Source organism: Montipora foliosa, chromosome 4 (assembly GCF_036669935.1).
Source record: "Montipora foliosa isolate CH-2021 chromosome 4, ASM3666993v2, whole genome shotgun sequence".
NCBI lineage: Eukaryota > Metazoa > Cnidaria > Anthozoa > Scleractinia > Acroporidae > Montipora > Montipora foliosa.
Genome location: NC_090872.1, coordinates 34,976,911 through 35,004,896, shown reverse-complemented (window position 1 = coordinate 35,004,896; position 27,986 = coordinate 34,976,911). Strand labels below are relative to the sequence as shown.

General features: G+C 39.1%; 2 protein-coding genes across 4 annotated transcripts; one reads left to right on the top strand and one right to left on the bottom strand.

The window, feature by feature from the left end:
• Window positions 1-1,586: 1,586 nt before the first annotated feature.
• On the top strand, window positions 1,587-27,986 carry LOC137999200 (gamma-aminobutyric acid receptor subunit beta-1-like). Of its 3 annotated transcripts, none has more exons than XM_068845049.1 (12): window positions 1,587-1,728; window positions 6,495-6,545; window positions 7,845-7,958; window positions 17,689-17,810; window positions 18,935-19,035; window positions 19,381-19,448; window positions 19,555-19,781; window positions 20,216-20,298; window positions 23,845-23,988; window positions 25,680-25,817; window positions 26,226-26,461; window positions 27,251-27,986. In XM_068845049.1, the coding sequence occupies exons 4-12, from the start codon at window positions 17,713-17,715 to the stop codon at window positions 27,509-27,511; spliced, it is 1,356 nt and encodes a 451-aa protein (XP_068701150.1). In that variant the 5' UTR covers window positions 1,587-1,728; window positions 6,495-6,545; window positions 7,845-7,958; window positions 17,689-17,712; the 3' UTR covers window positions 27,512-27,986. The 3 variants fall into 3 exon arrangements, with proteins under 3 accessions (XP_068701150.1, XP_068701151.1, XP_068701149.1); XM_068845048.1 differs by lacking the exon at window positions 1,587-1,728 and adding an exon at window positions 2,455-2,561 and having other exon boundaries at window positions 27,251-27,957; XM_068845050.1 differs by lacking the exons at window positions 1,587-1,728; window positions 6,495-6,545 and adding an exon at window positions 2,440-2,561 and having other exon boundaries at window positions 27,251-27,659.
• LOC138001261 (uncharacterized) lies at window positions 11,455-12,684 on the bottom strand. Its single transcript, XM_068847908.1, has one exon. The coding sequence runs from the start codon at window positions 12,682-12,684 to the stop codon at window positions 11,455-11,457; it is 1,230 nt and encodes a 409-aa protein (XP_068704009.1).

The window sequence follows — 27,986 nt, the reverse complement described above, 5'->3', positions numbered from 1 at the left end:
TTGTCATTCATTCAAATACGACTGATTAATTATCCTAGCCGGTGATCACCAAACAGCAACACAGAGGCGGAAGCCCAAAAATATATTTTTATCTTAAGAAAAAGGGACTGGGTATTTAAAAAAACGACAGATAACATTTTATGACATATTACGGACACTTTGCCACAAGGGGCTTTTTTGTTGCACAAATTATCACAGAGCTCGGTTGCGTCCACGGCACTCTACGAGCAGAGCCTCTCGTCATTTTAAGTATTTTAAGGGCCGATGTACACGGTACGATTTTTGTCGCATGCAACAGCGGCTTACTACAGGCTCACGACATGATTTACGGTAGTTGTGTACGTCAGAAAAAATGGCGCAGCATTTTAAAACATGTTTTAAAAGCTGCGGCAATCGTATGTCATGTCGTAGGCCTGTGAGCTTGTCGCATGCGACAAAAAATGGTACCGTGTAAGATCGGCCCTAACTCTCCGCAGCCCAAGTTTCTGGGCTAGTCATTCCGATCAAACCGGTTTAGGCAGCGAGCGCATCATTTTTGACAAGGTGAAGGTTAAAATCGAGCCTTCAGGACGAAAATCAATATGGCGTCTAGGAGTGCGATCGAGACTTGGCCTACGTTTGAAACTGGCTCCACGCATACTCAATAAAGACTTAGCACGGTTTCTGCAGAGTCCTTTCTTTCTCGTCGAGTTAAGAAAGGCTCTGCTGGCAGGGTGCGTCTAAAGTTGATTGATGTTGATTTATAAATCATTTGCATGTGCCGAAGGCACAACGCCTTTCATAGTGCGTCTTCGTGTTTTAGTGCTAAGTGCATCCGTCGCTTTCTTTGCCTCATATCTCTCTTTGTTGAAATTTGACGTTAATATTTTTGGAGTCTTTTTTCATTGCTTATTTACCCACCTAGTGTGCTTCAAAAAGGCTTCTTTACCCGCAACGAAATCAATCGCTTAGTTTGTTATTCTGTGGACAAGAAGGCAAAGATAAAGAATACTGAAACGACAAGAACGACAACATCAAGTGTAAAGCAGTTAAAAAGTCCCTTTGCGATCTTTAAGCTGCTGAATTTTTTTTCTTACTATTGGAATATTTAGCGTATATATAGTTGTTGAACCAAATGCAGCTTTTCAGTATCAAAGTCAAGCAAGTTTCTAACTTCAATTCGATTCATTCAGTCCGTTCCAATCAATCTGAACCGGCTGGATAGATATAGTTAAGGTCGGCTTGCATTCTCTCGCGACATGAGATTTGTCCATTAATGTTAATTGAAGACGAGATATTACTCAGGGCGAAGAGCCATGAAACAAAAATAAACACTCTACGCCGCTGAGCTTGGATCATAAATCCGTGGATTTTTAATGAAGTTGCCACAGTTTGTGTTATCTACATACAGATCAAGAGTGTTTTGTGACCACAAAATCACTTTCATGAAAGTGATTAATAATTCAAATAATTTGTTCAAACAATATAATACTTAGGAGAATCTCATAAACATGTGCGGCGACCAATGCCGAAAAAAAAAATCGATACGACTTTCCGCTGATACCTCTGAGGTCTCACCTTAGGACCTCTTTGTTTTCTTTGCACCTGTTCCGGTTTGTCTCGGTAAATCATTGACTTCATTTTGCAATTCGCTCGACCATGAATATTACGAGAAAAAATGACTTGTTCCCTTCCTGAAATCAAATATTTCTCAGGGAAAAACTGTTGACTGGCACATTTTTTTGCGAGGTAGGATATCTTTTTAAAGATTTTTTGCTTTTGCTTAATAACAGCCACTACGAAGAGAATAACAGATTGATTTTGCAGCTTAAAAATGTTAATTTAGTTCGCGTATCACCATTGCTTGACAGGAAGAAAATTGTATACTTATTTAAAAGGGATAGAAACGTTAATTCACTAAATAATATTATCATTTAAATATTTTGGGTAAAATTATGTGAATGAAAACTGCTGTTGCTTAAGTGTTGAACTTGTAATGTTAAATAGACACTATTTATCAATTAAATTTCCAACACAGACTAGTTTATCAGGGCAAACCTCGAATCTAATATCAGTATTGTGGACGAAATTAGTACACCGATTTTAAAAGTTTGGTTGGAATTTTTCTGATTTTCACGGATCAGATCTTTTATGCAATCCGTTCCGTTTAAGAGCTTTCCAAGTGTTCAAAAAAAGATGGTGGGTGTTCATAAATATTGAGATAATCACCTTGAAAATATATGTAGACCAGTGGGAGGCCAAAGAAAATAGATCTTATATTTTCTTTTACATCTTCCTCCGGTTTTAGAAAATAATTAGGCCTAAAAATGGTTAATGTGTCATTTATGAAGACTGTAAATTGCAATTTTAATTAAGTGAACTTTTAAGTGACCGATTCACCCACTTTTTTCTCGTTCTTCATCAGAAAATTAATTAATTTCTTACAATTGTAAGACAGACCAAAAACGGAAATAGAGACTGTAGGGAAAAGGTTTTACGGGGATGTTTGAGTCAGGCAATTGCATTTCTTCAACGCGATAGGAAGAATGAAGACCAATGAAGTCACTGGTCCTCCGTTAAAGGTACAATCCGTTCCTCGTTCTTGACTTCCTCGGGCAAAGAAAAAAGTAAATATCTCTTTGGCACCGTTTGGGTCCCCATAAAGGAAAGGTTGAATTGTTGCATAATCGAAAAACTCTTAGGTAGAGATAGAGAAATTCGTGGGAGCTGGGTGTAGTAAAATAAGTTCGTTCGTTCAGATTTGCATGCATGTTTATTCGGGATACCAACATGGCCGGTTTCACCCCGTACTGTCGCTGGATTGATAGAGTAACCAGTTCCAAGTATCTGGAATGGGTGGGGCTGGCATTTTGAGATTTCAACAGAAGAACCGTGCGTCAGGAAAAAATAAAGCTTGTAAAGCCATTGACACGAAGAAGAAAATTGAAAGATGAGTCATAATAAAATGGGTAGGCTCTTCAAAGCCTTAGTTAAATTGGTTCTATAGATGATGGTGAATCATGCACCATATGAAACAGCTTGAAGATTGTTGCACTGGGCTTTTAAGATCATACTTGACACAAACGTCGATAGTTGTTGTTGATGTTGTCTTTGCCTTAGGAAGCTGCGACATTAGGGCAAAGGGCCGCTGTTAACATCGATATCGATCTAAATACTTTTCAGTTCTGTGATCTTGATACTTCAGCTCACACTTATAACATTTCTGACAACGCAAGAGAAATGAACTTTTGCTGGATAATCTATCCATAAGAAATTTATATTTATGGGGCGTTTTTTAAACAACCAGTTCAAAATTTCAAACAGCCGACCGACTTTCAAATTTTGATCGACTTCCATTCTTTCTCCATGGCATACGTAGAGATAGGCAAAGCCGAAAAAATAGTTGAAATATTGTTAAGTGATTTTGGCAACGAGGAGTGATTTTTGGCAATTAAACGTGAGCATTACTTTGTTCTCACTCCTTAGGAAACTGATTCCCACACTGATTAAGCAATGGCCCACTGTTAACTTTGATCTAAATGCCTTAACCATTGACTTGCTCAATGTTTCCCTGGTTAGCCCTCGTTGGAGATTCACAGAGAAAGAAATGTCAAAACATCATTAAAATGCGTGTCTTATGTCAAAACAGTAAGGCTTTTAGAGACCTATTTTTCTTCCACGAAAGGAATTGACTAATTCAAATTTAACAGTAGATATGCAGGATGACTCGCACGTTCTAGAAAACAATTTGCATGATAAAAAGGATTCTGTCACATGGCCCAACAAATAGTTAGTAGTAGTTTTCACTGTATCTGCCCCCGCCTATAGCTAAGATAATAAGGGTGGCAGTGGATGTGTTTTCCAATTAATATGTGCTGCACATTGTGATGTCTTCATATCCTTTTATATGTAATTATGTAGGTAAATGAAAGTGAAACATGCAAGCAAAGGATGGGTAACAACAAACAGCATTTATTTTTAATTTCCATCAACGTTTATTTGATACGATAAGCTATCAATTGAAAAGAAATTTACATAATTTTCGAAAATGCCTTGAAAATATGATAGTAAAACAGGAACAGGAACATTCAATTACTTGAAGGCAACATTTCGTCGTCATCTTTTTGACCCATGAGCTTCTTTCCGCGGTACCTTGAAATACCATAAAATAGGAACACAACTCGCTTATTATATTCGGATCAGTAATTATTATTATCTGTGAATAACTGTTGCAAAAATGATCAACGACTGTTTGAAAATGTTGATACTGAGACTATGCTTTTGCTTTCTGAGATTGCGTCTAGAAGTTTGTGGCCGAGTCTGTGGACCCTGTAACTTCAGTCTGATTTCATTTATGTCTGACAAATGGTCGCCCCTGTTTATGATTTGTGTCTGAAAAATCGATTTCTGACGCAGGCAATATGATTTTCTATCAGATACTGTAATCTTTGATTTTCAAAGTTAAAGGAATCGATTTAAATATTCGAAAATTACTCACCTTCAATCGCTGTGCTGGACCTTCGATGTCGTGCTCCGTGTGACTTTCTGCCTCGTGACTCAAGTCACCCAGAACACCTCACGAACTCGGGGAACAATACCGATACCACCTTGCGCGCCCTGTTAAGCAATTCCCCTATACAATATCTACCAATTTACATATCAATTTACATATTTTCCCTTTTTACGTGGGGGCTTCTAGGTTGCCCCCTCGGGTTTTGGCCTCTGGCCTCTGGGCCAAAACTCTGCGGGGTCAATAAAATTATTACTTAGCCCATTTCGCTGTTTCAAGTTCTCTTTTACGTTGAAGCTCTGTTTTTAGTTGTTACCCAAGTAATTTCAATGTGCTAAAAGCATTTTTCATGTTTAGTTTTGTAAATGCTCGTTTAATCGGAAATGATATCAAAATCGACTTCTCTCTATAATCTCGTGCATTCTAATAATAGCCAGGTCAGTTGAAATTACGGTTTATGGCATTGAGCATGACGACTAATATGTGATTTCAAAGGAGATGATGAAGAGTGGACCCGATATTAAAACGAAGTCTGAGGTGAAGCCAAGGACTGGAACTTATTGGAATCTCATCGAGTACCGGTACAATGCTGAAGCTGTAAATTAAGGAGGTATTATTATTAATACTGCTAGTAATCTCGGATTATTAAAGTTCGTTCGACACCGTCGCTTTGGAAGCAAAGGAAAAGGGTAGGGAAAGAATCGAAACAAATCTCACAGGAACAAACAATCACGAGGCGCGTGATCGTCATGATCATTTGCGCATATGACGATGGCGCTGGAAAAGCTTACGAACCAAACGAAAACATTTTGCACAGGGTCCGCAAGATTAGAATTGCGTTCATCTAATGTCGAACGCAATTATTAATATTATTATCATTATCATTATCATTACCATTATCAATATCATTATCGTTATTATTATTATTATTATTGGTATGATTATTATTATTATTATTATTATTATTATTATTATTATTATTATCTATTTGCGAATTTTACTTTGGTCCAGTCTATGAAATGCTCAAATAATTGTGATCCAATGGACTCTTCGCAGGATAGTGATCACATTGTACAAAAACCGCCATACTATAATGCAAAATTGCGCAATGGGACATCTAAAACAAAGCAAGTCAATCTAAATTTTCTTTGTTTTAGATGTCCCAGTGGGCAACTTGCGTTCCAGTATGGCGGTTTTTGTACCACATTATTTAGGGGGTGTTTACATCATACCGGTACGAGTTTCATTCTGGAACGAGTTGTCAATTTCATACCGCGTTTACATGTACGACACAAATATTGACACAGGGATGACGCATGAACCAAAACAATAATGGCGTCCAATATTTCGAAATGCTGAAAACAAAATAAATCGTGTCTAAATAAACTTCCATTGGAGAAATAAAATGAGCCATGCGGAAAATTGTATTGCAATGGCTAAAGCTAGAGAGGATAAATGACATATGAGAAAATGTGCGCTACTGAAAAGTGAATGCGATGGGGTAGAAGTCAACGGTAATTCTTCCTGTCTGTAAAACACAACGTTAGAAAATTTTATAATACGTTCTGCGACTTACTCAGTACTGGTATTATCTTTCATTTTTCCGGTTATATATTGCTTTTTCCTGACATAGAGATAGATATTCTTTATTTAGGGGCCTGGAATGTATTTATATGCCTGCACCTTCTAGTCGAATACAATGAGTTTCAAATAAGATGGCTTTTAAAATACCGTGTACATGAAAGCCACTTAATCGGCTCTCTGAGAAGCCCAGCTGATTTAGTAAGATGATTTGATGTCGTCGCCTATCATCCTAACATTGACGAATCTCAAAACAGCGAATGTTGTGATTGGACAAGACGAACGCTAATGCATTGCAACCTTCGGGGTTGGAAGTTCTCTCTGTTTAGACATAACCGCATAAGAGAAATCTGAGAGGGACTTTGACATGCGACCTCCACTTCATTTTTCATTCGAGTTGTCCTTAATATTTTTTTGCTTGCAGAAGTTAAGAATAAGATAAGAGTGGCTGGGAATTATCCTTTTATCCTCGAAGGTGAGTCTTGTGAGGCTGTTTATTCCAACCTTGTTATCAACGGGGAGGTTAAGAGCATGTCTTTAAACATTTCCCATACTTTGGGAACCTTATAACTTTTTCCACCGAAGACTTCACATTGACAGGCCGCAAGTCTTAGAGATTCGACATAAAACCGGCGTCGGTGAAAAAGTCTCAAAAAATCTCACATCTCAAGAGTGTTTGGAGTCTTTACATGTAGTAAACTTGTCAAATCGTTTAATCATTTAACGTTTCAAAAGCTTAACCTACTCAAGTTTTGGATTACATTGAGGTGTTAGGTATAATTTTTTTTTTTTGAGGAAGAAGAATTTGTACAACCCCATTTTTTCCTAAGTAGATGATCATATTTCTCCACTGAAGACTTTTTAAATAAAGCACACACTCGAAATCTAAGTGTCAAATAAAAACGTTTCAACCTGTAGGATGAATTTGGATTGAGGCTCTCTTACAATCGTCTAAACTGGATAAAAGAACTGGTACAGGCATTATTAAAATTGGATTCATGAATATTTGGTGAAAGCGGTCGCAACTTTTGGGAAGCCCGAAGGCTTCATTTGTAGAATCAAGTGAGGAAACTATTTAATTTAGAAAGAATCGAAGACAAAATAGTTTAAAACGAGTTGAACTGATATTTCCACGTTTTATGACGTACATCGAAGGTGGTATACTTTTCTTCTTACCATGTGTAAAAACCAAATTCTAAAGCAACGCAGTCGCGCCTTTACTTGAAGGGTATTTTTCTCTGTCCACTAAATTTTTCATGAATGATAAATGTTATCAAATCAGTATTTTTGTCTTTTGGGGTTATGCCGATCGTGTACAGAAGTGCAGAGTTTATCCTAAAGAACAAAGTTGACAGGTTTAATGTTGTAGAATAGAATTTGCCCAACGATCGTCTTAAAGATCCTAGCCTTAAAAGAGACTTTTTATTGCAGGAGTATACAATAAAAGTTATGAAAGTCAAATGCAATACTATAGCACTGTGGTGGGGAGCGTAAGATAAGATTATTAGAGCAAAACAACAAGAATGCTGCCCATGGTCTGAGAAAAAGTCACTCCGACATTTTTATCTGAAACAACCATTTTGAAACAAAAGAGTATTCCGAAAACACACTCATGATGGTTTTATAAAATAGTGCGTCGGCACCACATTGTTCAAAACCATGAATACAAAGAGGGCTACCATAACTTGCTTCGCCTTAGGTGTGCGCAGCAAGCTAGTATGTCAAACATGAATTAGTCGCGGTACAGAAATGAAAAACATATTACTTTTTATAGGTTACGTCAAGCCAGCAGAAACAAATTGAGTGTGGCAAAAACAGTGGAACCATTTCTTTACTCTCCGTTACCAGTTCTCCAATTGAGAGTGACGTCTAGATTGAGAGCAAAATCGTGAGTATACACAGTGAAAAGTTTCAACGAAAAGAATTTTTTTCCTCACAACTCTCTACAAACAACCTTCATGTCTGTCTTAGGTCTGATACGTAATCTTACTTGCAGTAAACCACTTTTAAAGAAAAGCTGTACTCAGCGCAATATTTCGTCTAGGTCACAGCGGATTATTCAATCATTTGGGGCTTTTATGCATTTAAGTACATCACCAGAATGTACATGGTGAAATTGAACACTTATGTTTCATGCACCCCTATTCCTAGATAAGTCCCTTCCCGAAAAAGTGCCATTTATATCTAATTTGCATGGTAAGCGAAAGGGATTTCAGATTACGTTAAATTATTGCACTGGATTATTTTTGTGCATGTCGTAAGCCATGTGGCAAACTTAGGCTTTCAACGTAAACAAGTTAGGAAATTGCAAGATCATCTTGCGCTGTATTTTTTCACTGCAGATTTAGTGATATCGACCTAAGGAATAAGAATCATTGACTCCTTTTTTCGCTTATGTTTTATTAACTTAAAAGGAGTCAAGAGATTTAGTTTTGGGAAAAACATGACAAAATGAATGAAAGCCAATCAAATTTCGCGTTTGCGATTGAGTAACCTATCTCTGTGCTGCAAAATAAGATTTGTTAGATCGCTTTCTACTTTTAAGAATAAACTAATGAATATTTCACAAAACGTAAAAAGATAGTTAGATATCTCCTCCAACTATGACACTTTTAAGGGATATGTCAGTGACCACTTAAAAAATTCATGATTATTATCATCAGTTTTTCTTGTTTTATAATGGTCATACATCAATCAGATGGAAAGAGTCCATTTTTGAAACCGTTGTTTATCTTATTTTCTCTGCGTAGGGGGTACATTAATCTAGAGAAATGTAAGATTACTTTCAATGACACTAGTGATTTGTCTTGGTTAGAGGACAATGCTGGGTTTAAAATGTTTTTGTCTGACGAACCATTTTAAGAAAACCACAAGAGCAAATTCATCATGTGGGCTATCGATTGATTTTTGAATACACTGATTTCGATGCCCTTGCCAAAGATTACGTTAGAAGGGAATACTTTTAAAGTTGTGGTGTCTGGGAGAAAAAACAACTATTTTTAAAAGTATAAATAAAACAAAAATAATTATGAAGAATTCAAAAGGAAACGGTGCTGATGCGTATTTGTGACCCTGAATAGACATCGCACCAGTCCGCAGAGTATGGCAGAAATCGACGAGATCTCGCGCGTCATTGCGCAAAGCCACTTTTGGGCGCGTGTACCGCGGCAACTCAGGAGTGACTGGTGCGTGTGTCATGAAGATGGCGTGGGAACTGTGGTTGCAAACGGTATGCCGCTTACTTGCTGAGCAATATTATGAGAGGGTTAATTTTCCAAAAACGCATTAATAAAGGGCAAACACCTGTAAAGCTTTGCAACTTATGGAAAAATGACTACGCTACCCGCAATTCTCTCCCGCCCGGCGCCCGCGGACTACCGATCGTCGCGATTGAGCCCATGGGGCTATGTATGCCTAAGTAATGCTAAACATATGTTATTATAAACCGTGACTTTTATTTATTTATTACAGTTTAATGACAATAAACAACATCATCATAAGGATAGTCTACAAAAGAGTCATAGACCCCATACAAAGGCGCGGGGATACGACTTTTATCTTCGAGTGCTGAAAGTATCTCCCACGAGTGAGCGAAGCGAAAGAGTGAGAGGTACGTTCAGCACGAGAAGATAAAATTCGTATCCCCAAGCGGCCATGTAATTATTATATAGATATTGATGAAATGTCTAGATTTAAAACAACTTGTTTTATTCATTTTCGAAATGATGAAAAAGTGTTCACCAACCACTAAAACACGCATGTTGTGTAACATGAAACAAGATATGAAAGTTATGAAAAACAAATCATGATAATGTAAAATTTGCAATAAAAATGTTAATGTAGTAGAGAAGAATTATATTAAAGCACAAAAGTATCGTACAATGAAGAGGAAGCTCGCGTTTTATTGGCTAATCGTGATCGTTACCATGACGACAGCCACATCCTCACATGTGAAAGATAAAAATGATACGTTCACTGCGCGCGGTGAAGATATGATTTTTTAGTAAAAGGAGAAATCCTAGTATTTCATCAGTATCTATATAATAAATATATATATTAAATAAGAAAATGAATAAATAGAACCATTGTTCAAACTAGGATTATATAAAACATTAAAGATCTAGTCATATCTAGATAGCAAGAAGTCTCTTGCACCCTTCTTAAAATTAGAAATGTTAGATGCCTGACGTACTTTCAATGGTAATGCATTCCACATGTCCACGACCCTATTAAAGAAACTGCTTTTAAAAGTAGTAGTTCTAGCGAAGTTCTTCTTGAGTGTAAGTTCATCCCTTCCCCTAAGGTGGTACCTATCAGAATCAGTATAAAATTGAATATATGTAGATATGCCTATACTTATATACCCGTTAAGAACTTTATACAAGAATAAAACATCAAACAAAAAGCGTCTGTCCTCCAAAGACAACAAATTCAATCGTTTTCTGCGCGTATCGTAGTCATCATCTGTCTTCAGAATAAACTTAGTGGCTCTCCTCTGAATTTTCTCTAACTTATTGATATTCCTAGCAGTTTGAGGTGACCATACGACAGTACAGTACTCAAGTTGGGATCTTACCAATGCACAGAACAATGTTCTCAGGGTAGTGATATCCTTCATACCCTTACATGTCCTTTTGACAAGCCCAAGGATCTTGTTAGCTTTACTCGTTATTTTATCAACGTGAGCATTCCAGGACAACTTGCTACCGGTAGTTATGCCAAGGTCAGAAAATTCAAAAGTTTCCTCTAGGGTGTGATTGTTTATTTGCAGGTCAGAATGAAAAGGTGTTTTCTTCTTCGTGATACGCATCAGCTTACATTTTTTTTTATATTGAAGTCCATTAGATTTTGTTGGCTCCATAAATACAAGTTATCCAGATCTGATTGAAACAATGGGTAGTCAGATGGGCAAGTTATCACTCTAGATGTTTTGCAGTCATCTGCATACAAAGCAATTGTGTTTCCAGGCATAACTACCTCCGGTAAATCACTAATGAATATCACAAAAAAAAAGTGGCCCAAGCAATGAACCCTGAGGTACTCCAGATGGAATAACAGACCAACTTGAGCTTTTTCCATCTATGACCACCCTCTGCTCTCTATTGGTTAGGTAGTCTTTACACCAATTCAACAGAGTTCCAGGGATGCCGAAATTACACAGTTTCTGCAAAAGTATGTCATGTGACACTCTGTCAAAAGCCTTAGCAAAATCCAAGAACACGACATCCACCTGTAATCCATCATCTAAGGCCTTAGACCAGTGATGATGTGATGAAACAAGCTGGGTTACACATGAACGACCCCTCACAAATCCATGTTGCCAGTCAGATAGGTAGGGAGCCACATGAGAATATATGGCGTTATGTATAATCTTTTCCTGACATTTACTTGGGATTCTCCTTAAGAATCCTTGCTGGTATATCATCCACTCCAGTAGCCTTATTGACATCAAGCTTACTGAGAATATCCTTCACTTCATTGTGAGATGTTGAAATTTCCATCAGCTGGTCAGGATTAACCACGTCGCTATGCAGTCCCACAGAGTCATATCTTTTTGCAGAAAAAACAGTGCTAAAAAACTCATTAAACAAGGAGGCTTTCTCAGAGGGATCCTTTGCGGACATTGCCTTACTTCTGTATGTAATAACCTCAGGCAATCTTTTCGTCTTGGACTTGAGAGAGTGAAAAGCCCAAATTTTTTTTGGATTGGTCTTCAACTTGTCAGACAGGGACTTCAAATACTGACTATACTTGAATGAGATTAGCCTGTTAGTCTCTTTTCTCGAAGTCTTGAATTTTAGTGTCATTTCGACAGATCCATTACCCTTCAGTCGCTTCCATAAGACTTTTTTTTTCCTTACTAACTTTAAAACATCTTTGTCTATCCAAGGTGGTCTTGATTTATGTCTAAGCTTCATCTTAGGAATATGCATGTCAACTACAGCAATTACAAGATCTTGAAAATTAGTTGCACTCGAGTCAATGTCATCACATGATATGATGGAATCCCAAGGAATGTATGAAAGGGCATCCCTTAGACCATTAAGATCAGCTTTGTCATAACAATAGACAGTCCTAGGACAATTTTTTGGCCTGTCAAATTTTGTCTTCATGGAAAAACAAACTGGAAAGTGGTCGGAGTCAAAGCCATTTTGGACCACAGTAGTTCCCTCAATTAGTGCTTCATGATTTGTCAAGACAAGATCCAGGATACTACCAGGCAAAGAAGTATTCGTGGCATTGGGACGAGTAATCTGAAAATTTGTTTGTGTAAGAAAGTAGTCATCTAATGTTTCACAAAACGTTTCGGTTACACTGTCGACCGTGGATGGCGAACCAGTAGACCAGTCGACATGTGGAAAATTAAAATCACCAGTGATAACTAAGTCTGCTATCCCAGTACCAGCAGAATATTGAAGAAATTTCTTGAATTCGTCCAAAAATCCCTCACCAACATCAGGAGGTCTGTAGAAAACAGCAAATAATAAGCAACGAATATTACTTGTCCTTAGTTTACAGACTAACATCTCCGCATCAACTTCTAAGTCACCGTACGTACACAAGGAATGTGTGATTTTATTGCCAGTAACACACCACCGCCACGCCGGATACATCGATCACGACGAAATGTGGAATAACCTTCAAGGTGGAGTTCGCGATTGCTAAAGTCATCGTCCAACCATGTCTCGGTTAAGGCAACAATATCGAAGGAGTCCATTAACAACAAGGCACTCAAGTCATTGATCTTATTTCGAAGGCTCCTAGTATTCAGTAGTAAGCACTTTAAGAAATTGGATGAATAAGGTGCAGATTCAGCAGGACCTTCGGTTGACGAACTCATGTTCAATACAGATTCATTAGCAACAGAAGACTCGAAAAATGAATCAGTAAAATTAAAAGGCCTACCACAGTTCTTATCACAAAGCCATTGCTCGTCAGAAGAACCCAAATCAACGTATGTTTTCAGATTCATGTCAATACATTTTAGACGAAACCACTTGCTACAACCATCACAAAGAATGCCCTTCTGGTTGGCAAGAACAGGGTTTGAGCAGACCTCACAAGGATATTTCCAAACATGTTCTTTAAAGGCTAGCTGACGATGAGTTATGGATGGCCGAAGATGAATGGTCAGGTCCTGGATTTGTTTCAATATCTCCACATAGTACTAGTCTTGAAACATTAAAGGTGGACACTGAATTTGGATATCGAGTGACTCCTGTAACAAAGTATCCTCTCTCGCGTATTCCAATATCAAAATGGCGGACTTGCGGTATCAACGCAACAGGCTCGTATTTAGCAAGTTCGAAGTCTTTCAAACCTCCAACAGAAAGTGAAAGGATGTCAGGATCCCTAACTTACATCTTGATCGACAGAACTCCATTAAAAGTCAGGCAAAAAACTAAAAAGCCTAAAAAAACAGGAGAGCAAGAGATCTTGCAACCGGCAAGTCTTTCAAGCGTTAAATATGCAGTTTCTAGTTTGCATGGAATGACACAAAAATGAATATTCAAAACCACAAAAGGTCTCAGTCAGTTTCAATTGAACATGTAGATGATGACTAAGGCTCAATCACTAGAGTGGTACCTTTGGCCTGTCACGAAATGGTGGCCAAGGGTAAACCTTGAATTCTTTCAGTAATCCTTGGTCATACGCTCCTTCTGCTGGGGGGAAACAAATCTTTCTGAAATCACCATGATTTTTTCCAAACAACTTGAACAAAAACATCTTTAAACAACTGGTGTACACTCGATGTGATAAAGGTGGCAATAAACTCAACTCTGGTTGATCATCTGCTAGTTGAATGACGTGGGGCAAAGAACATACATAATTGTAGAAGACGTAATTGGTATATAAAAAAAACGTCCAAGGATACGTGCTGCTTTAATTTACCAACGCTCTTGTTGTACCCTGGATTGTACCTTTTCACCTGTTGTCTCACATAGGGATGCTATCTCCTCCTAGCAATCTTATGGTGTTCTTCCCACCTATTCAATCTCTTTCAACCTCTTTTTGGTGATATCGTTTATCTCTACTGCCTCTTCGACGACCATCCAGCCTGGCAACAACTCCAAATTCTTAAACAAACACTCGCTGGCTTGCTCTTTGCTTAATCGTGTCTCAGTTTTGGAAAGAGCTCCTTTTGAAAGGTGACTTAATTGTTGATAAGGTACTCTCTCAATATCTTCTTTCATAGTGTGGAGAAGTTTCTTAACCCTAAAAAATTGTGAGATGGAGGACAAATTCTTGTTCACAAAAGATGACAGCAGTTGTATTGCCAGACATGACCAAGCCACTGCATTTTCAACCTTCTACACGGTCACATGATGACCGCATATGCAGCATGGATGGTATGGAGTTTTGCATTGCACGTGATGTCGCATTGGCTATGATTGGCTCCGAAGCATGCCGTTGAGTCATATAACTCTGTGAGGGAAACACAAAAAATGGAAGGAGGACAATTAAATCATGCATGACACGCTTGTGGAACGAACAAATGTCGGCTGGTGTTTTCCAATGCCAATGTAGTGTGAGGAAACAATAATCAATTATTAAAGATGTAGCTACCCATTATCCAGATGGAGATAAAGATGCTGGACTTCCACGTCATCGAATTCCTCGATGAAAATGGTGGAGCTTTGAACAAGTATGCCCAAGGAGTACTTGAAGTACTTGACCGATTTGGCTGCAAGAACATACCTTTTTGCTGACAATGAAGAAGATATGAAATGTTCAAGTGCACTTGTTTATCTTGGACCTGACTTTAAGAAAAGCAAAAATAATCGCTGTTTTAGAATATTTGTTACTTAAGGACGTTCGCGCCCATTGCTACTGCGCATTTTTTCGCGCATGTCACGCACACGTCATGCATCGCAGACCACGAAGGTAAACACGATGCTTATGGTGCAAACATTTTCCACAAGAATGGAACGTGAAAGCATGTGGCATTATGGGATAGATGTGGACCCAGGTCTTCTCGGAAATGTCACGCAATGGCGTGACAGTGCGAATAGACAATCGCTTTGAGCTAAATATATATATATATATTATATAATAATATAATGAATTGAAGATTTCATCAGCTATTAAAGTGCTCAATAGGTAAACTAGAACAATGTAGATTTGCAGAGTTGGATTATTTGGTCGAAGACATTTATTGCTACTATGTATATATATAGTGAGGAATAAACTTCTTGAGGCATATATGTTTGTAATCGGTTTAATACTTCAAACGTTCCGCTTAGTACAATAGTGTAAGTTTTTTACATAAACCAATCTTGTATTTATAATCTTCATTCACTGACGAAGCTCTAAACGGCGAAACGTTTGAAGTATTAATTATAAAACCGATTACAAACATATATGCCTCAAGAAGTTTATTCCTCACTACATTACCTATCGAGACATGGCTACACCCTTCTTCTTCTCATATTCTCATATATATATATATACCTAAGGTCTCTTGAATTGTTAACGATTCAGTACATGCATCATTGTGTAACATTGTTAGTAGGGACTGTTGCGATCTTGGGGAAAAAATCAAGTATTCTTAAAAACATTCGTGCCTCTTAGTTCTACAGCTACCACGTCACCGCGTGCAGTGCAGTAATTCTGGCGAGCAAAATGCATGTTTACTGAAAGTACTCGTGCGTACACCTGCCATACTCTGCAGACTGGGCCTTGCATTCAATTCCTCTAAGAAAATCCTTTTTTGGTAAACTCAACTTCTTGGGCGTAGAAGATGGGCACTGAGGGAATTTTGTTCTTACTCAACAAAAAAAAAAGAGAGAGAAAAAGAACCAAAATAAAGCGGTCGGCAACAGGCTACATTCGCAGTGTTATGCCAGTCAAAATTTTCTCAGATGAGGCCAAAGACTAATAGTCACAGAGTGGTGTACCTGCCAGCGTCCTGCAGACAATGTAAGGCAAACACAAAGACAAGGTTCACATTTATGCTCAGTGAGAAAGAGCAGTGCATGCAGTGTAATAACGATATCATGAGTTCGAGTCCCGTGTTCAAAACTGAATTTTTGTCATGTAGGCTCGCTGGCAATCAAGTAGTCATAACTACAGATCAAAATGCTGATCTTTCATATATTTCACAATCAAGACATCAACTTCAGTACCAGGGGCGTAGCGTGAGATTTTGAAGGTGTACGCACACGAAGAATGTTTCGAGCGCCGAAGGCGCTCCAAAGTACGGGGGTATGGGGGCAGGCTCCTCCAGGAATTTTTGAAATTTAGGGTCTCGGAAATACCATTTCCGACTATTTTCGAAGGACATTTCAATAAATAAATGCGAAGGAAAGTGCAGAAGTTAGTTGTTTATTTTACCCATCCGCCGAGTTTTCCCTGCAGCAAGCTACAACACAAACACTTAACAGAAGTTTACAGTACAAGAAAAGGGCAAGACGTCGCAAACTCTGTTATAACATCATCATCATAACATATCCCTAAAAAATAACCGGGAACCAGGGGAATGGTGGTACTGAAGACTGACACTGTGAGAGGGCTTCAAAGAGAGTTTTTTTTTTTTTGCTTTCGTCCACTATTACGTTTCTTGCCGTTAAGAACTGGCCATACAGGTCCACTGAACATATTAGTGTAACATCATCCAACATTGTTGAATCGAACCTGTGGCACTCCATGGTTTGATGTGGCACTACATGGTGTGGCACTACATGTTGGCACTACATGGTTTGATGTTTCCATCAAACATCGTCTTCAGCATCATTCAACGTTTCTTTTATTTTAAGGTGTGAACAACAGTATTGCATTTGTTCGGCCATCACATTCAACAGTGTTGCATGCGCGCGTGCGCTGCAGCTACGGTATCCATAGTGGTGGTTTATACGTTGCATCTGTTTCGCGCGTTGCTACGTCAGTTCAAGCTACGTAATGATGAACGAGCACAGTCTTGAATGTCTGAGCGATGAAAGCTTAAGCAATCTCTTCGAACAGATAGCCCTTCTTGTGTTAATAGCTCTCAGGGACATGGCGCCAATGTATCTGCAGGATCTTTTGCGAGTCAACACCCCGGAGCTACTCCCTACGCATTGATGCCCTGGGTCTTCTCTAGGTTCCTCACACCCACATGGTGCAAGACCTTTGGAGACCGGGCATTTCATGTTGCAGTTCCCAGATTCTGGAACAGCCGTCCTCTTGCTTTCACAGAGAGTGACTCTATTAATAATTTTAAAAGGAGCTTGAAAACGCCAACATGGCAAGAGTTTGCTTTCTAAGGATTCTGGGTAGATTTTGGTTCTAGACCCTTGAGTCCAAAATTCTGGATCCAACATGTTGCATTCGTTTGGTCACCTCTTTCGACACTTTTCAACAGCGTCCAACAATGTTGGATGATGTTGGATCCGTTTGGCCAGGCTTATATGGGTTAATGAAAAGATAGTTGAAATACTCACACACAGAGACACCAGTTTAACTCGAAATTTAAAAAACTTGGCCCAATTTTATAATGGCTAAAAAAATTAATGCCTCCATGGAATAAGGAGTCCCGGATTTGAGCTGTGCGCACGGGCGTAAGTTCGTATATGGACGCTACTCCCCTGAATAGGAAGCCTTTGCTGCTAATAAAACCACTGTTTTTTTCCCTACCGTAGGACATTCATCAGTGGACATAACCAATGCACGGAAAACCGCAGGTTGTATTTTTAATTGTGGTTTTCTGTTTGGCCCCTGTCAACTCCGATTCATTTGGACATCAAAACAAGACGTCTTCCAAGTAAGCCACTCATCTTAGCCATACGACCAAGTAATTACTTGTAAATTACAGTACTTTCTTTACTAAACTTCCCAGGGTGTACGATCTCTAGAGTTACTACAGACGCTTCTATTGTTTTGAACACCACCAAAACACTTGATGATTTATGAAACGTTAAACCCAGCTGTGCAAAAGTAGTAATTTGCAGACTACTATGAAACAGAGCTTAGAGTGAATCACCTAATGTGGGAGGGCGCGAATCGGAACAAGCATTTGCGAGGCAGTTTATAATAAACGTACCGGCATTTCATAGCACTAGCTGTTTGTCAATCATAGATGCACACAATTGAAGTATTGGGTGTAAGCCTTACTCCCCAGGTATGATTCCTCATCAAAGGATAGATGCAGTCCCCAAAGAGGTTTCACTTATTGTGAAAGAGAGAAAACAAAAAGTTTCTATTCCTTGTAACGCCTATAATTTTAAAATATGCGGGAGATTCGGTTGAAAAATATTCAAATCCTAGCACTACTCGAATTATTTCTCAGATTTAATTCCTCAAAAAAAAATTGAGAAGGACGCTGTTCATTCCCGGTGGACACTTGTAGTAGCCTTGTCTTGCTCTTCCCTGTTGCAAAGGATTACCCGAGACTGAGAATTCACGTCAGTACTCAATGTTTTTCTTCTATTTACGCCGGATTGTAGAAATTATGTGGAATTCTACTATTTGGTTCATAGCGTTCTATTTACCGTGATACAAAGCATTATACTTTGTTTAACAAGGGCGGAATTAACTTGCAACAGTTCTCTAATTAAGGTCCCCTTAATAATGATCAGATAAAAATAACCTGTAGGATTTACATGATGGCTGAAAGGTAACACTTCAAAATATACATGAAAACTATTTTAATCGTTTTCAAATAAAACCCAATAATGGAAGCATATGTAATCAACACACCAAAAAAGATGCAAAAACCCCAAGGAAAACACACAAACAAAGACCCATCTCCATCAAAAAAGATCGCTATAAAAAAAATAAATATACGGCGTTCGCTATGCGCACAAAAGAGACTTCAAATCCATCTCTGTCACTGTTTAAGACCTAAATTGGAATAGCCCGTGGATTAAATTACCATCTTTCTCGCAGTGTATCACAAGTGGATATCAACGACGAGGAACGTCTGCTTGCGATGATATTGAACCAGATCCAAAAAAAGTCTGACAGCAGATTGAGACCCAAAATAGGCCGTATGTATCTTGTTTTTCGTTTTCTATGTAGTTGTTTAGTAGTCCTTCTCGTCTCTGCAACAGATCCTCTCAGACCACATATTCTTTCGTTGTACCCCATCAAATAAGATATTGGCGAGGATGAGAGTTTCATCAGAGCATGTTTGCTTGATTTTCTAATGAAGGTTGTGCTGTCAAAAGCGCCGTTTAAGGAATCGAGGCGAAATGTTGACTGTGCATCAAACCGTTCATCTTTGACGTATTTTACCCAGGAAAGAAATCAGTTTAAGCCAATTTCTGGGGAATAAAACATCTTTTAAGTTTGCAAATTCATCTTTATGACTGCTTCATTATATGATTCTATAGGAGAACCTATTAAAGTGAGAACGGACATGTTCATTTTGGACCTTGGCTACATCAGCGAGGCTAACATGGTGCGTCCCATTATCTTTGTAATTTTTACTAATTTGACCGATATCTGATATTTATTCATGAGGCCACTAAATTAAAAAATTACACATTTTTTCTTGTCGTTCAAAGGAATTTCGAGCCAGCTTTTTTTTTCGCATGTATTGGCAAGATGAGCGTCTCTCTTATAACAACACGGGGTATACGAAAAGGCTCGCTCTCAACGCGAAGATGGTTCAGCACATGTGGATACCTGACATTTACTTCGTAAACGAGAAGTCGGGAATCAAGCACGATCTCACCAAAGAAAATGAAGTAGTTAGGCTGTGGCCAGACGGAAGGGTATTCCATAGTATGAGGTACTAGAGTCTATGTTGTGACATTTATTCGGTACAAGAGTTGTCCTCCAAATTACATCAACAAACCAAATCTCTAAGTCCCAGAAAAGTGCGATAAGTCCTTCCTTTGGTTTAATCTGAAAAAGTGCTAATCAAAGCTCAAAGAAATGGTAGGGAGTAAGGAACTGGAAAAAAGGAAATAATAGTAAAAAAGTAAGTTCTTGGGTTTGCCTCGTTTCCATTGGTTGTCGAATTAATCCTTATTGTGCAGCAGACAATATGATTGGTTATCAGTGTACTTCAAAAACGTGGAAATGAGATATGATGCCTGAGAGACATGCATGAAATTTATGATGGTGGTGGTTCCAGTTTTAACATCCTGTGAACCAATCAGACCTGCATTTCTTTCTTTTAACGGAAAGTTTGATTGGATCTGGTTTCTTTCCCTTTTTTAGAATATCTATGACTGCATCTTGTCCAATGCGTCTACATAACTATCCACTGGACAAACAAATTTGTAGCATGGCGTTCGAAAGCTGTAAGTGGCAAATATTATTTAGTATATACTGAACAAATGATTAAGTTTATGCCGGGTTTCTTTTAAGCAACGAGCACAGCTATACATATTTGCATTTGTAATGATTGAATTTTTCGGAGGTTATAAGCATAGTATATTTTTCCTCCGAAAAGCCATTGTTGGTGTTACCACTTTATATGAAAATATTTTATTTCGTTTCGGAACATGGGCGCTGATCGCCTAACAGAATAAAGTCTATTTTAACATTCGTTAATTCATGATGCTGATGGCCCTGCCCTTTTCAAAATGTCATTCCTTCCACCTTAGGCCAGTTTTAAACGTCGAAATTAATTTCAAAATCAAAGCCAGAACCGATTAAAAAACCCTCCATCCAGCGGTTTCACATACCGGACAGCAGCTTAATTGAATGAAGGAAGGTCGAAAGAATGAAGGGGTAGTTTCTAAAGAAACTGTGGTGCTGCGTCGGTGGGGAAGTAGTATACAAAAATTTGGTTTTATCAACGGAATTGATAATGTAAATTGGCCACCGTACAGAGATTCTAAAAGCTTTTAGAAAGAAGTTTGCTTGAATGAATGAATGATTTTAAACTCCAGAAGGCATGTACAACTGATACAACAGTCCACGTTACGTCATTTTATTGCAAGGAGAAGATCAGCTTTCAAAGTGCATGTCTTCATTTATTCTTCTTCTGGTTTCCTTTCACGAAACTCAGCGGGTTGCTGTGGCACGATCGTGCCGGCGTCTGCAAAGAAACTTTGGCTGGTGGAACACCGTTTTGAACACGTACAGCCGGTGAGAGCAAATTCAAAAGAACTTTCGCGTCCCAAAGTCAACTTTCTGGTTGTTCCTGCTCTGATCCACTCGAATTTATCTCCGTAGATCAGATGATGTCGAATCAGTTTATCACAGATACTGGCAATTTCTGAATGGTTGATTTTTTCGACTTCTTCTTCTTCATCAGCATTCTCGAGTATAGCTGGAGTCGCAGTCGAATCACCCAAACTTCTGCGCGACGCCATTTTGTTTTTCATTTTACAACTGGGGCGGATCCGTACAAATTGTATGAATTTAGTTCTGTGCGACAATAGCACGCCGTTTGAAACCAAGTCAAGCTACTGCAGAGCGGCACGACAAGGTCTGCCGTGCTAAGCAGTCGTGCCGAACTTAATTCAACCTGCCGATCTGAATTGTCTCAAACCAAGAGTCCATTACCTAAGAAAAGTGTCTATTTTTAAACTAAATTTTATCAGGATAGTAAGCTTTATATTAGTCCAACTCGGCAACTGAGTGTTTTCCCTGATTCAAGTCTCCCGGGGTTAAGATTCTTTGTGATGACGCCAGTAAATGTATTATTACATTAGCATACATCCTTCATTATAACCCACCGATTAATTTCTGCGGGTTGTCATTGGATAAAACTGATCACGTGGTACAAATCGGACGAAATTTCACAGTCGCCCTCGAAGCTTCGCTTCTCGGCCAACCGTTCATTTTTCGGACAATCTTTCAGCCTTGAGCATTATCTTCCGATATACCAGCCGGCGACCTCAACCAGCCGACCTCATACAGATCATCCTCAACATGACTAATTTCACATTTAACAACAAACACTACCTACAAAAACACGGTACTGCTATGGGCACCAAAATGGCTCCTTCATTTGCCAACCTTTTTCTTGCCAAATTCGAACAGGACGCGCTCACTAACGCACTGTATCTACCTCATACATGGCTCAGATTTCTGGACGATATTTTCGTTATTTGGACTGAAGGTTCAGATAAACTGAAAGTATTTGTCGATTATCTCAATAACCTTCATCCCACCATTAAATTCACTTGTTCGCATTCCCTCACAAATATTTCATTCCTTGATGTGATGGTCTCACTCAAGGATGGTCTCATAGAAACCGTACTTTACACTAAACCCACTGACAACCATCAATATCTACTCATCTCCTCATGCCACCCCACCCACACTAAACGTTCCATTCCATATAGCCTTGCACTTCGCCTTCGACGCATATGCTCCGACAATGACACTTACAAACAACGCTGTAAGGAACTTATGGACTTCCTCGTCAACCGAGGTTACGAACTTAATTTCCTTAAAACCCAGATACCACGTGCTTCTGACATTTCCCGGAACGACGCTCTTAAACCCAAACCTAAACAACAGACAGATACTGTTCCGTTCGTCATTACCTATAACCCCGCTTTACCTAACATATCCCGTATAATTCACAAACACTCTAACGTGCTTTATTCATCTGGTCGCTGTAAAAATGTTTTTACTAATCTAACCTAGTTAGAGCTAAATTGCCGGAACCTACTAACACCGACCAATCTGGGTCTCCATCCGGCTCGTTTCGGTGCAATAAAACTAGTTGCACCGCCTGTCCTTTTATTGAGGATGGCCGTAATCAATATACTTTTTATAGTACTGGACAAACCCTTAAAATCAAATCACGTATTACTTGTGAAACCCCTAATGTAATTTACATGATTCAGTGCACTAAATGTAATCTTCAGTACATCGGAGAGACCAAACGTCGTCTTAAAGACCGCTTTAATGAACATAGGCGACCTATTATAAACCCCTTTTGTAGTTATACCCCCACTGCGGTTTCACGACACTTCCTGACCAGTGGTCACGCGGAGGATCACATGATCCTTATACCGCTCGAACAACTGCACACTAGTCGTGACTCCATCAGAAAGGCTCGTGAGGCATTCCTTATACACAGAGGAAAAACACTGGAGCCTGCAGGCCTTAACAGAAGAGATGAAATGTAATTTAGTTTAGCTACCTTTTAATTTTCTTTTGTTTTTTTCATCTTGTTATCATGTATTATTCTCTCTCCTCTTTTTTATGCATCTCCGTTTTTATAACACATCACGTAGCCTTTTTATGTCATTTCCGGTAAATATAAAGATCTTGTTACTAGCATTTATTCATTCAATAAACCTGAAGAGGGCTGGTGTTGGCCAGCCGAAATATTGCAACAACGCCTATCTTCACGTTGTCTTGACCAACCTTTGCAGGATATTTTCTATTTTAAAGTTTCTTTTGGTGTGGTCACGATCTATTTTGATACAATGTAGAGCAAGTTTTGATCGTACACGGTTTTTGCAGTGGTTTAATCCTTAAAAAGTACTAATTATTATTCAACACATTGTGACAATGTCCAAATATGGTCATAGTGCGCTCAATATTGGTCGTACGTACTCAACGTATATCCTGCGATATACGTAATTTTGTGTGTGACAGAGGAAGATGATAGTTTTGCCAGCTTTTCTTTTCAATAAACGTAGAAAATTGTGCTTTGTCATCAATGTGTTGAATCATAAAACAATTATCCTGCTAAGTATCAGGCGTTATTCCGCAAGATTGAGCTGGATAATTGTTAAATATTGCAACCAACGAATTCTTAAATTCCCAATACTGAAAGTTACCTCAACAATACTTTAATTACACTCAGTCTGAATAGTTTGTACCTGGAATCACATTTAACCTCCTTAACTACCGTGTCTTCTGGCTATTTGCAGTCAGCTATGAAGACACCGAGCTGCTGTTCTATTGGAGGAAAGAGGACGGCAACAAGGAAGTTGTTGTTTCAGATGAGTTAGAGATTCCTCAATTTATTCTCACAAAATACTGGACTGACTCCGCCTTTGCCAATTTCACCTCAGGTAGGCTATAGAAAGCTACAAGCTTTTTCCAGCAGTGCAGATCAAATGATTGTCAGTGCAGTGAAAAAGAAAATTGAATGACAATGAATGACAATGAAATGAATCATGAAATGAATGAATGAATGTCAAGATTAAGGTCAATGAACAGAACATAGCCTTAGCACAGGAAAATTGTGGCTCATTTAAGACATTTAATCCTGCGTTTATTAAGATCTTTTCTGCACATAGTTTTCCCGAAACCATCACAATAGGAATTTTCAATATACAACTTCTAAATACTGGTTCCAGTCGTGTCATTAATCTCTTATTGACCAGGCTTTCTCGGGCCGTACTGGGAAAATATCGGCCATGTCAAGACCTCAGGCCGATATTCTCCGAGTACGGACCTCGGGCTTGGTCAATAAGGTATATTTACTCGCTGTAATTTTAAGCTTGTAAGTAAATGACGTCACTTTTTGCTCTGAGTTTTGAACGTGAGTAATGGCGGACCGTGAAAACCAAGTAAACAGCCTTTTTCATGGATAAAAATCAAAGCTCAAATTTTTGCCAGTCAGGTGTTACGCAGACACACTTTCAAAATATGAAGAAAAAAAGGATAGTAGGACTTTAGAGGAAGATAAATGAGGTCAAGCTCATAGGGGCTTGACGGCCATTTTCGCTCTAAGTTTTTCCTTAGAAGTGAGTTGCTTCAAGCGACATATTTTTCTTCTTTGGTCTGCATCCTCGACACCGAAAAGGGTTTACATACCAGGATTGATCAATAAAAATGAACATTATTTGGAACTCGGTCGATTTTGTTGAGCCTTGGCTAAACTCTGTTTAGTTAATCGGCCCAACACTTTGATTAATTATAACATGCATGGAACTCCTCTCTTGTAACACAGGCCAGCAATTCCTTCTAAGATATAGTTCATCATGAAACTCCAAATTCTCTATTTTCGATTTCCCCATAATACACTTTGTTTGCCCCCCAAATTTTGCATAAAGTATTGTTTTCAAATGCTCTTGGGGACACTGCATATTCTCAAAAGCAAATAAACAAAGTGTATTATGGGCAATTCGAAAACAGAGAATATTAAGTAATCATGTGACAGTCTGAACGAACTTTTCACTTTCACTTTTCATTCAGTGCACAGCAAATAGCCTGAGTGGTAGCTGTATTTGTTTTGTATGGTATAATAGGAAGACCTTAGCCAGTGATGACCAGAACCAGGTTGATGACCAGCGGTTTTTGTTAAAACAATGGTTTGCTGGGGGTGCTCAGTCTCGCGGGCTCAGAAAGCCTGGTTGTGGTCATTGTTATTTAAGGTTTTTCGGTCTAATACGCTCAGAATCCCGTTCAGCTTATCCAGTTAGGTCGACCCAAAGCTGGAATTCCATTCCCGTTTCGCGAAGAATGTGTGGGGTCTTTAACGTCCCACGTTGTTAACAGCAAGGATTGTGAAACGGAGCCTACGTTTTATAGTCCTTACTATCCAAGTCGTTACAAAAGGGAGTTACTTTAAGGGGGTCCAAACCCCCGGCGACCTCGCGCGCGGTAGTCCGATTCTCAACTACCTGAGCCAACCGATCGGCGGTCGACTGTCATTCAAGTACCAGGGAATGGGATGTATGGGAACATGTAGTCTAACCCAAAAAGATGAATAGAAAAGAAAAGTTAATGCAACTTACTTTATCTTTCCTTGTTGTAGGAGCCTATTCCAGGTTGATTGTAAAGTTCCAGTTTGAGCGCAGTATTGGCTTTTTCTTGATCCAGACTTACATCCCTGCCTACCTGATTGTGATGCTGAGCTGGATTTCATTTTGGATAAATCACAACTCAACACCAGGTTAGCTAGCTCAAAGTTACGGACTACGCTTGAAAATCGACTAAATAACTCCATTTAATTTCTCACTTTGAGGTTTTGTACCCATAAAGACTTTGTTCCACAGCCCCATGAGTCCTACTCATTGTGCAAAGCGTAATGGTATCAGCAGTCACACTGAGGTTTCATTCTTAGACGTGATGAGACATGCCATTTTGCAACAGGTCACACAGAAAAGGCCCAGATGTCGGACACTGGAGATAACTACGTGAAATTGGTTCCTTATCACCTGGGTGACCTTTAGGTTCACACTATGTTTTGAGTTGTCAAAGAAGGATCTGTTGGGACTCCCGGATAAAATTGTCTCAAGGTCATTGCTTACTGAAGACCATACAACTTTGCCATTTTTATTGTTTTCTCTCTTCTTTGCAGCACGCATTGGTCTCGGAATCACTACAGTCTTGACCCTAACAACCCTGACCAACAGTGCGCGAGCGTCACTGCCCAAGGTATCTTACGTGAAGTCAATAGAGTGGTTTCTGATACTGTGTTTCTTGTACGTGTTTGCTTCCCTGGTGGAATATGCTGGTGTCTCATTTGAGATAAACAGTAAAATCAAGCGAGGCATGGCAATTCCCGCATTGCAGACCGAGTCCGACGACGGGAAGGTAAGATATTTTGTTTTCCGCCGACGCGGCTTTGAGCGATTTTGGCGCAAAGGCAAATGAATTGCTGATAACATCCACTTCGGGGTCAGACCGAGTTTGAAATGGTCACACCGCTTTTCACATCCCAGAGCCGACAAACAAGCACAGAAGTGTAGAAAGTGGAATACCATCTTGAATTACTTCCCTATCTCAGTTGCAGTACGTCAAAGTAGAGATATACACAATCATGTTCAGCACTTCTCGAAGTCCCTTTCACTGTGAGCAGTTTTTGCTTTCGTGGCCTCATACACCATTAACCTAATCGAGTGCCGACATCACACTTATTAAGCAGGTCACATCATTTGGTTCGAGTTGTCAAACTACAACATTGGGCAGTAGTCTGAACTCCACTCTTCGCGAATACTCCCCGGCTTCTCTCACATCTCATTGAATTTATCGTCGAGTGACCTAGCCTGGGATCCCCCAGTCCCCCATCTTTATCGGTCGTCTCGAGTAGAGAGAGCCTTCTCGCGAGCCTGCTCGGATGTTAAAACGGCGATCAATGCGTAGTTCAAACAAAGTCTCAGAACTTCAATTATACCGAAAACTCCTGGAACTGAAAGAACACTGTGCAACTAATTATGAGAAGTATTTACAAAGGAATCACTTCTTCTCCCTTATTTTAAGGCAATGAGTCAAACCATGACCTTACCGAGTCTCGAGTTCCGAGTGCTATTTCAACAGAGCCCTCTATATATTGTCGGACTGTTTGTCCCAATTGTACTCAAATATTCACATTTTCTTTTCTAGGACCCAGAAAAGAAGGACCTCATGCGGGTTATGGACGGTAATGTGGAGGCTAACGGCCATGCTAAGATACGAAGACGAACAAAATTCACCTTCTACGGAAAAAAGGTTACGGAGGCGGAACCTTTGCAGTATCGTCCCTATTCGGAAAAAGAAATCGAGGGCTTGGAGTCGGTTGTGGACAAGTGGAGTCGCATCGGCTTTCCTGTGTCATTCATGATATTAAACATCATTTATTGGGTGTTAACCATTCAGTTTGCGTAAAAAGCTGAGGAAACGATAATGTCGAACAGCTGCGGCCAGACAAAAACCGGACACTGTGATCACAGATGTCGAAACCCTTAATTGCAGTTCCTAAGAAAGAGGGTTTGAGCGGACCATCCGAAAGAGCTGTACGATGGATGAGAAACTGCTGAAACTACTTTTTTCGTTAAAATGTAAGCTTCAAACATCGTGGTCAACAAGACACTTGGCAATTAAAAAAACTTACGCAATAATCACCTGTATTATGAATTGGAAGATATAGAATAGATGTGTGCAAAAAATCGCTTTAGGGGTTACTTGCTAAAAATACTATCTTCGCAAGCTAGAGCGTTTTTTGAAGACGTATATATGGACACTCGTTCGAAAACAATACATAGTATCGTCACAAAACGTCTTCATTAAGGAGGCTCAAACCAGTCTTTCAATAAACTGTACTATTTGGAAGGTTTAAATCCCTTAACGGCAATGTTATGAT

Coding starts and splice junctions, on each gene's coding strand:
- LOC137999200 (XM_068845049.1), top strand. CDS start 17,713: ATGCACGGAAAACCGCAGGTTGTATTTTTAATTGTGGTTTTCTGTTTG. Junction 17,811..18,934: donor CAAAACAAGACGTCTTCCAA/GTAAGCCACTCA, acceptor TCTTTCTCGCAG/TGTATCACAAGTGGATATCA. Junction 20,299..23,844: donor TAGCATGGCGTTCGAAAGCT/GTAAGTGGCAAA, acceptor GGCTATTTGCAG/TCAGCTATGAAGACACCGAG.
- LOC138001261 (XM_068847908.1), bottom strand. CDS start 12,684: ATGTATCCGGCGTGGCGGTGGTGTGTTACTGGCAATAAAATCACACAT.